This window comes from Gordionus sp. m RMFG-2023, chromosome 1 (assembly GCF_954871325.1).
Source record: "Gordionus sp. m RMFG-2023 chromosome 1, tfGorSpeb1-WG-v2, whole genome shotgun sequence".
NCBI lineage: Eukaryota > Metazoa > Nematomorpha > Gordioida > Chordodea > Parachordodidae > Gordionus > Gordionus sp. m RMFG-2023.
In genome coordinates, this window is record NC_088775.1 from 15,976,491 (window position 1) to 15,989,847 (window position 13,357).

At 26.8% G+C, this 13,357-nt stretch overlaps 2 protein-coding genes across 4 annotated transcripts in view; both read right to left on the minus strand.

The window, feature by feature from the left end:
* LOC135922749 (dihydrolipoyl dehydrogenase, mitochondrial-like) overlaps positions 1-1,597 on the minus strand; it is a 40,398-nt gene extending 38,801 nt beyond the window's left edge. For 2 of the 3 annotated variants that reach the window (XM_065457199.1, XM_065457200.1), the window contains exons 1-7: positions 1,493-1,597; positions 1,365-1,452; positions 1,247-1,323; positions 1,038-1,176; positions 895-995; positions 472-612; positions 312-413 (exon numbers count right to left, since the gene is read on the minus strand). In XM_065457199.1, the coding sequence (XP_065313271.1) occupies positions 312-413; positions 472-612; positions 895-995; positions 1,038-1,176; positions 1,247-1,323; positions 1,365-1,452; positions 1,493-1,525 (681 nt within the window). In that variant the 5' untranslated portion in view covers positions 1,526-1,597. The remainder of the gene's footprint in view (positions 1-311; positions 414-471; positions 613-894; positions 996-1,037; positions 1,177-1,246; positions 1,324-1,364; positions 1,453-1,492) is intronic. The other variant, XM_065457201.1, reaches the window with a different exon arrangement.
* A 7,090-nt stretch (positions 1,598-8,687) lies between these two features.
* LOC135931272 (uncharacterized) overlaps positions 8,688-13,357 on the minus strand; it is a 38,946-nt gene continuing 34,276 nt past the window's right edge. The window contains exons 5-8 of the mRNA XM_065468269.1: positions 11,993-12,039; positions 11,530-11,633; positions 9,668-11,395; positions 8,688-9,534 (exon numbers count right to left, since the gene is read on the minus strand). Of these exons, the coding sequence (XP_065324341.1) occupies positions 9,149-9,534; positions 9,668-11,395; positions 11,530-11,633; positions 11,993-12,039 (2,265 nt within the window). The 3' untranslated portion in view covers positions 8,688-9,148. The remainder of the gene's footprint in view (positions 9,535-9,667; positions 11,396-11,529; positions 11,634-11,992; positions 12,040-13,357) is intronic.

Here is a 13,357-nt window from a genome sequence, read left to right on the forward strand (position 1 = left end):
CGAATAGAATTGGTTGAGTGGAGGGGGGGGGGTGGATAGATCAAATTATAATTAGGTTATACAGTCTCCCTCTATAACATTAAGAGATAGGAAAACATGCACTTATGGATTATGGATATTATATATTAATAATATGAAAAATCTTAAAATGTAGATATAATTAATTATAATTTATTATACCTGTTGATGTTGACCAAATTTTAAAAATTTATGCAGGCTAATTATTTTTTGAGTTTATAAGTTAAAATTTTAGTTATTAGGCAATATTGATGAATTTCTGCTCAACATGTAAAATAAATTTAATATTATACCAATTCAACACCGATCACTCCAGCTCCTATAACAACCATTGATTTTGGTACAGATGGCAATGAGAGTGCACCTGTTGATGAAACAATGCTTTTTTCATCAATCTATGAAATTTAAATTTAGTTATCTAAATTTATATATATATATATAATAGTCATTAACTGTTATTGATGGAAATGGTGTAACTTCTGACCCACTAGCTATAATAATATTTTTAGCCTCAATAATTTTTGTCCCATCTTTTGTAATAACTGACACTTTGTTAGGAGACACTAATTTACCATGCCCTTTAAAATGTGTGACCTAATAAGATAGTTATATAAATTTTATATATTAAAATTAGAGTGTACTCAAATACCATGTTTTTTATTATGGTTCATAAGAATGATGGGTGGCTGATGCATATTATAGAAGTACTAAGCACCCCCCCCCCTTCTTTCCTAATGTCATTTATATATTTCATATTAAATTAACATATAAATTTTATAAAATTAAGGTTTTGTACAGACTACTGAAATATTATTTGTGTAAAGCCTTAATTTAAATTTCACAAGACTCTAGATATGAACAATTCAAATTGCATACTTTATTATTTCTAAATAAGTATGCTATGCCACTGGTTAATGCCGTAACAGCATTCTTCTTCTGTTCCATCATTTTGTTTAAGTTTAGCTTAATACCAGATGCTTAAATAATCCCTAGAATATTATTATACATCAGCTTAATACTTTCAATTCCCCTTTCTTTGAGATCATTTGAAGTAACCATATAATAATAATGAGAATTATTTAATAAGGCTTTAGATGGAATACAACCAACATTAAGACATGTGCCACCTAGGGTTTCATTTTTTTCAATACATGCAGTCTATATATTTTTTATTTAAATAAAGAAAAATATTTGAGATTTGTATTTATTTTGCATGCATATTTTTTACTTTCATTCCCAATTGTGCAGCTTTGACAGCTGCAACATAACCACCAGGTCCTGAACCAATTACACATATATCAAAATCTGAAATATATTGTATAACAATTAAATTATAGATATATCACTATCAGATAAGGTAGTATATGTTCGATTTTTCAGATACGTATTGAATTTGAAGTTTAATTGCAAGATAAGTGTATTATAGGTCTTACTCTAATTAATTATAAAATATAAAATTTTAATATATGATTACAATATTGTTATGTCCTATTTTGATTGCAATCATCCTGCAGAGGATAAAAGTTCAATTGAAAAGATTAGCAAAATTCAAATGTGGCAGAAATTAAAAGCGATGATTTATCGATGTTATCATCTGTCATAACAAAATATAAGAAATCAACCATGAATTACATAAATATTTGATATCACATATTTATTTATTATTAGCAAAAATCTTATAAAATAATTTAACCTAACAAATTATTGGTATTTTGTTATATTTTTAAAAAAAATTAATTTGATAATATAATATTAAAATTTCTAAATAATTCTTGACCTACTTATAAATATATATATAGGAAGAAAATAAGAATCTTTAATATAATGTATTTCCATAAATATACTTATTTTAGAAATAGGATTTATTTTAAAAAGATAACAAAAAAGAATAAATATAAATTCGCCTCTTAAAATAGTTTGACAATGACTATTCTGTTGCTAATGGTGCATAGTTTTATAAAATAAATAAATAAAAAGCCTACACATACTTAAATTAAAAAATAAAAGGAAGATTATTTCGTTTTAAAGTATAATAAAGAATTAGAATAAAATACAAAGCATGTCGCATTACTAATAGCCTCCCACCAGATGCATTAAAATCTATAGATATAAATTTATATTTTACAAAATGAAATGATACTAAAAATTATATTAATATTAAAAATAGTTATGTAATTTATGACAAAAATTTGAAAATTCCTTATGGAACGGCGGACACACACAAAGCTATCAACAATGTCATACTAAAAGATTTCAAAAAGCCTAACAAGCGATCCACCTTTCACCCAGCTTGTCTCTTTAATGATTTTATAAAAAAAAACTAAATGTTAATATTTTAATTCCTTTGTAATGGTCTTACCCTTGCTTTGAACTATATTATTAATTTCTCAGGTAAATCAAGCAATTCACACTTTGTCTTGGCCAAGTCGGAACTTGAAAATAAAATATTCTTACCTTCAATATGCAATTGCCCATACATCTTTTTAAAAAAATTATTTATTTAGTTTCTTTTTATAATTTTTTTAGTTTTAGCCAAATTTTTAGGAATAATTTGCTTTAGTCATTCTTCTTTTATTATAAATTTTTTTTATATACTTCTATATTTAAAAAATATAATGTTACTATTTTATATAGAGTATAATGTTTCTGTTATTTTTTGTATGAGATATAAATATATACATTATAAATCTTTAAAGTAATCGCATTTAATAAAAAATTTCTATTAATTAAAATAATTGATATTAATAAAAGTAGATAATAAATTGATGAAAATAATATATTAAATTAAATTAAAAAATACTAATTATTTGAAAACTTAAATATAATCTACATCTTCAATTAATTATAATGGTGTTGAAATGATTAGTTACTAGTGACTGTCAGTTAATATAATACAATTCATCGACCAAATTTATATATTGCAAACAGTCATACACATTGTTTTCCAAATAAAACTTTCTGCTATACTTTTAAATGTAATTTAAAAGGTTTAGATACTTCAGCAAGCTCATAATGCCATAATAATTAATTCATTGTAAATAATGGAGGTTTTAATTGATTTTATTATCTTAAAAATAAATTCTTTATATTCACAAAATATCGATAGTAGGTAGTAGACAGTGGCGTAGCTAGGAATTTTCCTTAGAGGGGGTCCATACATATAAAAGCTGGGGGGCGATCTTCGATAATATATAATAAATATATTTTTTAAATGCATCAATAATATGTTATTATAATTTATTAGATTATTCTCAATGACTTTATAATAATTCTATGCAGAATAATTTCAATAGTAATATAATATCCTTTCACAGACATCCAAACCAGAAAAATATAATTCATATAAAATCACTTTTAAGTCTTCTGAACGTATAATCTAAAATAAAATTTTGCTCTGGGAGGGGTCGAAACCCGAAAACCACCCCCGTAGTTACGCCACTGGTAGTAGAGTTAGATTAATTTAAGTTATCCTTTATAAATTCTCTGAAAAGAATATCAATAAATTAAAAAGTAAAAATAATAATAGGGATACACGCCGCCGAAGGCGATGAAATTTTTTTAGGGGGGTAGGCAAAGGTTTTTGAAGGGGGTTTTCATCCAGTGAAAATCCTGTCATGTAGACGCTGGTGACTGGGATAAATTTCCTTTCCAAAATTAGGATCAACTAGATGACAAAAAAGACATGAAGTTGATCCTATTGGACTAAGTGGAGACTAACGTTGAAGAAATCGTTATGGATTTAATGCTGTTTATATACTTGGTGATTTATCCATTAAATGCATTTAAATGTGCACAAGCATAGAAATCATTTTATGGTTTGCACGTCGATTAAATCACATTAATGCATTAATATAAAAATCTAAAAGAAAATTAGTCGTGTAGACTAGAGATCTGTCGGGCCTAATTTCATTTTAAATAATCGGGTTCGGGCCGGGCCGGGCCTAATATTTTTAAAAAAGCCGGAAATTTTTTTAAATATATCAATTTTATATTGAATTTTTTATGTAAAATAAAAATATTTGTTTTATTTATTGAAACTAAACGACACATAACATATGTCTTTTATTTTGAGTAATTATAAAAATTAATTTCTATATTTAAATAAATTCGGGCCGGGCCGGGTCTGTAAATTTTTTTTAAAAAAAATTCGGGTTCGGGCCGGGCCGGCAAAACTTTTTTAAAAAAAATTTCGGGCCGAGCCGTGCTTGAAAAATTAGGCCCGATGCAGATCACTAATGTAGACTACAAAATTGAACTATAGATAACTTCTATGTAAATACACTTATAATTTTGTCAATCTAGTAACATATATATATACACATCAATATATGGATTAAAATTATCGGCACCTTCAGTCCAATCTCACAAGAATAAAAGATGGCTTAAGTTTAAAGTTCTAAGTCTATAAAAAATATTAACGAAAAAATGAACCCCTTGTATGAATGCTTAAAATTAAGAACGATGTCATTCTCAAATGAAGATTATAAAACACTCGAAGGATTACTTCCTCACGAAAAAAGGAAATTTCTATTTGTCACAATATATATTCCAGACCAAAATGACTACAATAATAGCAACTAAAATATACTGATGAGCAAAATATGATAATCAAATGCCAATGAATATTATAATTTATAAAATAATGATAATTTACGATATATGCCGTGGTGCTTAAAATGATAATATAAAATTATTTAAATGATAAAAGATACAATATATATATGGAAAATAAATTATCAAAAACAAAGTATGATCAACAAAACAAACTATTAATCAAGTTTAACCTTATATCTTTTATCTTTTAACCGTATATCTCCCATCTTGTAATCATATATCTTCCACCTTTACTTTAAAGTAGATTCAAAATGTGCACGGCAATCGAACATTTCAAAGAGATAGGAAAGTTTTAATACAGTATAAATATATTTCTGAATTAAAATTTTTAGAAGTTATAAATTATTAACTTAAAAATAAATTGTGAGTTAGTTATAAAGTAAATTTATAAAATAAAATATGATAAAAAAATAAAAGTTGTCCCTAAATGTGATAATTATAATTAATTAATATAGTTACAATTATTATTTCTTAATATACTTTATTAAAACTATTTACATCTCGGATAAAAAATAAGAAAAACATTATATTAAAAAAAACTGTTTCTAAAAAAAAATACCAAAATTTCTAAAAAAAGGCTAAAAAATTAGTGTTGACTAAAACACTACTCAAGGAGTTTTTAGCAAAAAAATCGGCTTACTCGTTTAGTCGTGTGATTTGGTTTACGAATTTATTAAAGATGGCATAGGTTAAAATAATTATAAGATTTACATATTTTATTCCCGGGAATAAAAAAAATATAAATTACTTAGTTTTTATAGAATCATTTAGTTATTGTATAACATTGTAATAATAAAATCATTTCAATATTTTTATACCCAAGTCTAAATCGGCGATCACTAAGTAATAGTTTAGCCTTACTAAATAATCGCTCAACACTAGTGCTTAAGGATAATTGGGTATTGAATTTATAAATAAATTTTTTAAATTTTAAAAATTATCAAAAATACTCATGTAAATATTAATGAATTAAAAAATGAATTTAATAGGTTTTCAATGTTTGTCTTACACGAACATATTACCTCGATATCCATTTGCTTCGACAATTGTAATATTTTTTACTAGTCGATTTGGTTTTTCAAATTTCAAAATTAAATAAAAAAAATTAAAATTCATAATTATATTTTAAAATAGTAGCGCGATAACTCTATGCCTATTTTTTTTAAAAAACACGCTATTAGCTATAGCTACCAAAGATGATATGCATTACTTTAGCAACTCTGCTAGCAAGGGAAGGCAAACCGCGAAGTCATTGAATCTCAAGAAAAAATTATTTTAAATATAAATTTTATTTTATAAATAAAACACGCGATTTTTATTTATTTAAACAAACATAAAATATTAAACAATTATAAATATAAATAAATTCAAAGTATAATTTTATGGAAAACCAAAAATTGTTGTCATATAAATTTATATCATTTAAAATGTAATTTAATAAAATTAGACATTTTGTCTAATATTTCTAAAATAGCAATATTCACAAATGTACAAATGACATAATTGTCTTCCAGTTCATGAAATATTAGCCTTTTGATCCCCCTAAACACACTCAATTCTGTGAATATATGAATTTAATGTTGGGTAATTGGTTAAAAACTAAAGCATAAGGCTTATAGCCTACAAATCAGCTAAACTTAATTACGCTTAGCCGCAAAATCGGCTTAAAAGTATTAATCAATAATTAGGTATCAGATAATCATCCTTCATCGTTATGCAACACTAGGCCTACCCTTAATGTTTATTTATTATAATTATTTGTATATAATTATTTTATTAATATTTATTATATAAATGACAGACGATTAGCTGATGACCAATTAGTTTTTGCCAATTTTTAGGCTAAAGGTTTAGCTGATATTTAGAATTAGGCGTAGCCGATTTTTTTTTACCTAAAAACCCGACTAAGCCTTTTTGCGGCTAAAATAAGCCGTTAGGCAACACTATATGAATTGGTAATTTGAATCCATAAAATTTCGACTATATGGTGCTTAATTAATAAAATTACGAAGGTAATATTTTAAATTCCTTAAATAATGCCATCGTTAATTTAAGGAATTAATTTAAAAAAAAATTCTTATAAAATAAAAATAATAACAAAAAAAACTCAAAAATTTTTACCAAGATTAAATGACTACAGCCAACCCTTATATTTAGTTCATCTATATTTTCTGCCAATTTTTATTAATATTTTGCTAATAATATTTTTTCCTTTATACTGCATTCCTTCCAAACCGATCATAATATTATAAAATTAAGCTATAAAAATTGATACAATTTTTCAATAAATGGTTTCAGTTATTTTTAATGGTAAGGTTGGCCAAAGTTTTATTACGAATAATTTTTCTTTTATACTAGTTATGGAAAGAAAACACTTATAGGCACTAATAAAGAACGAAACATTGGCAAAGATTTTAGTTAGTATTTGCAATTGTTCCATCAACTCTATCGAAGACGATATAAAGATATTGCATATTTTTAAAAGCAAAATAAACACGAGAAGCAAAATAAACACGAGAAGCAAAATTTTTAATCTAAGATTTTTATAGACTGGATTAGACCTCAAAACAAATTATTCGTTATTTAATATTAGATTTGACTCGATTATAGTATTTTATCAATGAATGACAAAATTATTCGATTCAAAAATTCGAAATAAATAAGAAAAAAATATTATTCGTCGAATAATATTTTAATATAATTTGAAATTATTCTTAAATATTAAAAATTATAAAATATTTGAAAATTATTCATGGATTTAACACGAAACATAAGGTTTTAATGTCTAAAAATTGTTTAAAAGTATATCTTTTCTCTCGAAGATTTTTAATATTTTATATCTTTATTTAAAAATCGATTTTTCTTATCAAAACCCAAATAACTGTTTTTTTCTTCTTCTTGCCTAAGGTAATGATAAAAATAATTTACAATTAATATTATTTTCTCTAGCATTCTCTTTCATATAACAAATAATTTTATATATATATAAACATTAAACAAAACAATTAAATATAAAATAATTAAAATATAAAGTAACGAGTAAGATAAAAAGTAAAAGTAACGCGATATTATCACACGCTATTTTCTCCTAACAATGCCATTACATTATTTTGGGAAAAAACGCGTTACTATAAATAATTTTTTAGAAGTAGCATAACTTTTTTAAAATATAAATAGAAGTCATTATCCGTTATGAACGGTACTTTGGTGTGGGTGTTGATAGTAGATTGATTGGTAGTTTTCATAAAAAAATGATGGAAGATCCTATAAATATGCTTGTAAAGCGTATGGGTAAAAGATGATTAAAAGTTTTAATGTTTAAATAAAATCCGTTGGTTTAAATAGATTTTGTAAAATATATGTATTTTATTCATATACCTTCCCTTATTTTCTTTTAATATAAAATTTAAGAAATTAGTTTGTAGTAATTATTAATTAAAAAATGCCATCAAATAATAATATTTAGCAATTTAAAATTGTGTTTATGTAATCTTCATCTCATCATAACGCTGACTTAATGTTACGGTATTTTATACTCCTTTTCTCTTAAACATAACTTTTAATTAGGATTCGAAGTCAAACCAATAAACCGTTATAATTTTCCAAACCATAACCGTTATAAGAAAATCTTGAAAGGAGAACCGAACCGTTATAAATAATTTCAAGCTGATTTATAACGGTTTTATTTTAGTTTTAAAATATTTTTTATTAGATTATTATGGGGCCTACTAAATAAAAGATATGAATGGTATAAAATAGGATCTAATAAATTCGTTTAAGAATAAAGGGAATGCAACTAAACTGTTTTAAATTTAAAACCAAGAACAGAAATGGAGCTGAACTAATACAACTATCGGTTCTACCCTCTGGTTTTAGTGTTGATAAAGCGAGATTAGAATATCATAGGTTTCGACACCCTGGTTTTGGTGTTAATCAGGGCGTTATTACAATGCTGGGAAGTTATTACATCTCTAGCGCCATGATTAGAATATTTAAATAAATTTAAGTTAAAGAAGAGTAGAGTGATGTGTATACTGAAAATATCCAAATTTTTATTATAAATCCTCTGAAGAAAAAAAAATAAATAATAATAAAAGCGTAATAATTATATAAACTTAATTAGGAGCTAATCTTTTATAAATATCAAATATAAACTTGTATTTCGGGGAAAAAAAATAATTATTTATTTATTAAAATTATAAAATCGTAAATATATATAAAAAAAATTTTTTTTTAGTTATACTTTATAAATGTAACAAAATTTTTTTAATGTAATTTTGCTAATAATATTTATTTTCACAGTGATCGAAATATACAAAATATATAAAATTTGCCTCATTTTTATTTATTTTTTATAACCTAAATATAAATTAATTATTTTTATGGTTATTTAAATTATAACACTTGATAAAAAAAGTTTTAAAGATATAAATTAAATTTTCTAAAAAAATATATATAATATAATATCAAAACGAGAAATAAAATCTTATAATAAAGCTTTTTCGAGAAAAAAAATTCATGCATTTATTTTTTTGCGATATTTAGTAGCCGAGCAGAGTACGTCTAAATTGTAATGGTTGGACTCTTCTGATCTAGTAGTGGTAGAGTTTTCGTCAATGTTATTTTGTTGGCTTTCGCACAGTTCAGTATTTATAGTTCTCTTTTTGGGATGAATTTTGAGGTAAGGAGACGGCATAACGCCTGAAGAAGATTGAGATGTTGCGATTGTATTTATAATATCTTTCGAACCCGAGAAAACGTTATTGACTGGACTGGTAGTAACGGATGCGGAGTAGTCTGTTTTAGTGGCGATATTACAATTACTATTTTTACTATTGAGGATGGTCACCAGCTGTTCTTCTTCCTCGCAATTGTTTTGCTTGAGAAGGCGATGCAAACTGCCTGCAAATTATATTTTAAATGTTAATAGTGGGTCTTATTTTTAAATAGTATTTTTAAAAAAATATAATTTAATTAAGATACTATGTATAAATTTTAAAGAAAACTTATAATCGTACAATTAATAATAATATACCTAAAGAGGCAGTACAACTAGAAGTATCTATATCATTAAGACTGGCTCTCTGATCGAAAAAGGCGTAGGTGCCGCATGGAACTTTTCCATTTTTTTCCAATCCTGTAATGTGCATCTTGGAGCGCAGATGCTTAGCCAAATGCCCTTGAATTCGAAAGGCCACCTGACAATCGTCGCATTTAAAAGGCCTAGGGTCTGGGGTCGGAGATGAAGAGGTCGGTGTTGGGTAGCAAGTCGTATTATTGGGAAAATGGTAAGGGGAACTGATGCTTGATAAAGTCGAAGGGGCGTTTGCATTTAGAGATAGAGGTAAGGATGCTATTATATTCGATGATATAGTAGAAGCATGGGTCAAGTAAGAGGCGTTAATTAGTGTGGATTTGACGTTAGATTTAGAAGCGTCTGTAACAATGCTGCCATTGCCCTCAGAACAATTTACTCCCAATTTATTGAACAACGACTCCCTGGAGTTTAAAGAAGAATTATTCACGCTACCGATATAGTTCTTGTTATCCGAGGCATTCAACCCGTTTATTAAACAATGCGAAGATGAAGCCAGCTTGTCCGCACACTTGTGTTTATTCAGAGCGGCTTTATTGCGAAAGCAATCCCTGCATGTTTCACACCTGAAAGGTTTTTCGAAATAGTGAGCGTTTAAATGTAGGGCCAGTTGACTTTGTTTGGAGAAATATTTACCACAAGTGGGGCAAATAAATTTTTCTGGCTGCGAGGCTAACATAAAAGACGAAGAGAGCTTCGTTGTTACCGAGTTGTTAAGAATTTGCAAGTTGTGATAAGAAGATTTGAATGGATCGCTAATAGTAGGGTCTAGACTCATAGGACTTTGACTACGAGTTGTTAGGTTTGAAATATTATTAAAATTGAAATTTGAAACTATCAACGGAGTTTGGGTAATCGTCGTCACATTGGAATTTGCATTAGAAATATATTGTAAAGTGTTGACTACTAGCGAGGCCGTGGATAAATGTGGTGCGTGAAAATTTTTCAAGTTCTCCAAGATTCGAGCCAGATCTGGAGGTTCGAGGATGTTGTAAGGATTGAACGAAGAAGGCGTCAATGATTGAAGGTGTGTATTAAAGGTTATATAAGAGGTTTGCGTTAATTCAAGTTGATTATTAGAATTCTCTGCACCGTTATTTACATTATCGTCATCCTCACTTTCATTATTATTATTATCAATTGTGGGTAAAATTTGATCAATTTTATAGGGGTCTCTGAGAGTATCTCTTATTAGGAGTGCTCTGTAATTTTGTGAGACAGAATTTTCACTTTCCTTCATGTGAAGGTCTTTCGAGAAATTATTTACGGGAAGATGACTCGATTCTATTTTATTAAGGACAGGATTGTATGAATTATTATAAAGGTTGTAATAGCCGTACGCTAAAGGATTTAGCTGGTGGTAATAGTATGGGGATAACATGTAAGGATTGCTTATAGGATTTAGGTTATTCAAAACCGTCGGGGGGTTAGTAATTAAATTTTCTTCAGTGCTCGAATTAAACGATGACTGTTGGGTAGGGCTTAATAGGTGAGAAGGCAAATGGGGTCTTAGGAAGTAGGGGTGAAGAGATTGGAAGGGATAATGAGGGGGAGGAACGAAAAGATGTTGAAGTGGGTTTACACCAGGGAGAATGGGGCATGGGTATGGAAATTGGTGGTTTTTAGGATAAATATGTTGATTTCTTTCATCGATGACGGGTGAGCAAACTGTTTTTGTTATTTAAATTAAAAAAGATAAAAACTTTAATTTTAAATAATAATAGTAAAGTAAAAGGATTATTTGTTATTGATATTTTTTTTAAAAAAAAAATATTCAACTCAATTAATGAATAACCACCAACCTGATGCCATATTTAAAAGAGCAGAGTAGGAATTCATGGCAGCCATTGAGAGTTGAGATTGCATCGGAGGGTTCATATAAAAGGACGGATATGGGAAATGGGAGCTATTGGAATACATATTAACAAAACATTAGTATATAATAAATGGAAGGGGGGTGGTGCTAATAATAATAATATGAAAACACTTTTTTAAAGGGTGATTATGATGATCTTAACTAATTCTATAATCAGCAATATAATGATTTCTATTCGTATACCTTCTATGTTTATAAATCAAAAATAGTAATTAAAAATAAATTGAAGGTCAACTGTACCGATATAGAACGGTATGCGGATTTTCTTCCTAAACTCGATATGTAATGCGCCGACCATTCTATGGAAATCTCTTTTTTTTATTATGGAATGATCTGAACCAGTTCGGCTAACCTTCATTTAATAACCTGCATGTTAACATATTACTTACTTCACAAACCTTTCGATATTTGAATTTTGGGTCGCTCTTTCGTCTTCCTATAAATGTGTTTAAAAAAATTAAATATCACGATTTTTCCAAAAAGATTATTTGACGATAGTTTAGTTGGGTAATCGTTTTATTTTTTAGCAATTTTAGCCAACTAAAAAAACGGCGAATAGTTTTCAACTTTCGGGTTTTTTAAATAAAATACGGGTAGCTTTGAAGAAAGATTAAATAAATTGAATCCCACCTCAATGCATAGCCGATTTTCAGCTAATACCATTATACTTGATAGTAAAATCTTTAATTTTTTTCGTATATGCTCAATCTATAATAAAATCTCCCTCTTTCCAAAATATGTAAACTCTTTAGCTTGGATAATTAGATATTTTTAGCCGTAAAGGACAATTTTTATCAGGCTAAAAAATCGGATATACCATTACTAGCCATAAATTATCACTCTGGTCTCAGGTGTTCTCTTAAAAATATAGCAGCAAAAGAAATTATTATGAATCAAAAAACACCTTAATGTTAATAAATTTCTCCGATACGAGCCCTTAGATTGAGCCGAATTAATCGACATTTAACCTTTACTCAACTATAGTAACTGGTTACAATTAACAATAACTTATTTGTAATATTTATTTAGGCAACACTACCAGTTAAAAGTTTATATATATATATATATATCTATCCTAAAACGCTAAAACTATTTTACCTATAAAAAAAATCTAACCCTTTTATAATTTGTATAATTTATTTCTAAAATATCAAAAAACGTTGCATTTTTATTGTATTAATATTATATTGTATCTCTTATTTATAATTTTTTTACGTTAAATTTAAAATGCTTTTAAATATAATATTAAAAAAAATATAAGAGAAACAAAATCGATATTTTTATTTTTTTTTATAAAATAAATCGTTAAAAAAATTTTGCAAAAATAAATAAAAATGAAATGACAATTTTTTTTTCTTAGTCTAAGAAAAGGCCTCTCACGCGCACTTTTTTTTAAAAAAAATCGAAAATTTTTGAAACTTTAACAAATTTTAAAATTTAATTATATTTAATAAATTTTTAAAATGTTCTAGGATAATGTTTTTATTTTTATATTTAAAATAGCTTATTTTCATTAAAGCTTTTTAAAAGTTTAATTTAATTTTTTGATATTTTAGACACAACCTAAAAAGGAAATTTCTCCTTATACTAGGGGACGAGTATCGTCAATTAAATCATGTCGTGTAAAATTAAAAAAATTTGAAAACTGTGATTCGAGAGAAACTAGAGATATGGAGTGAGGGGCAGAAGGGCCCTAATTCGATTACCAGCGAGCCCGATTAGTTTATTTCCTTCTGAAAATCAACCTCTTGGAC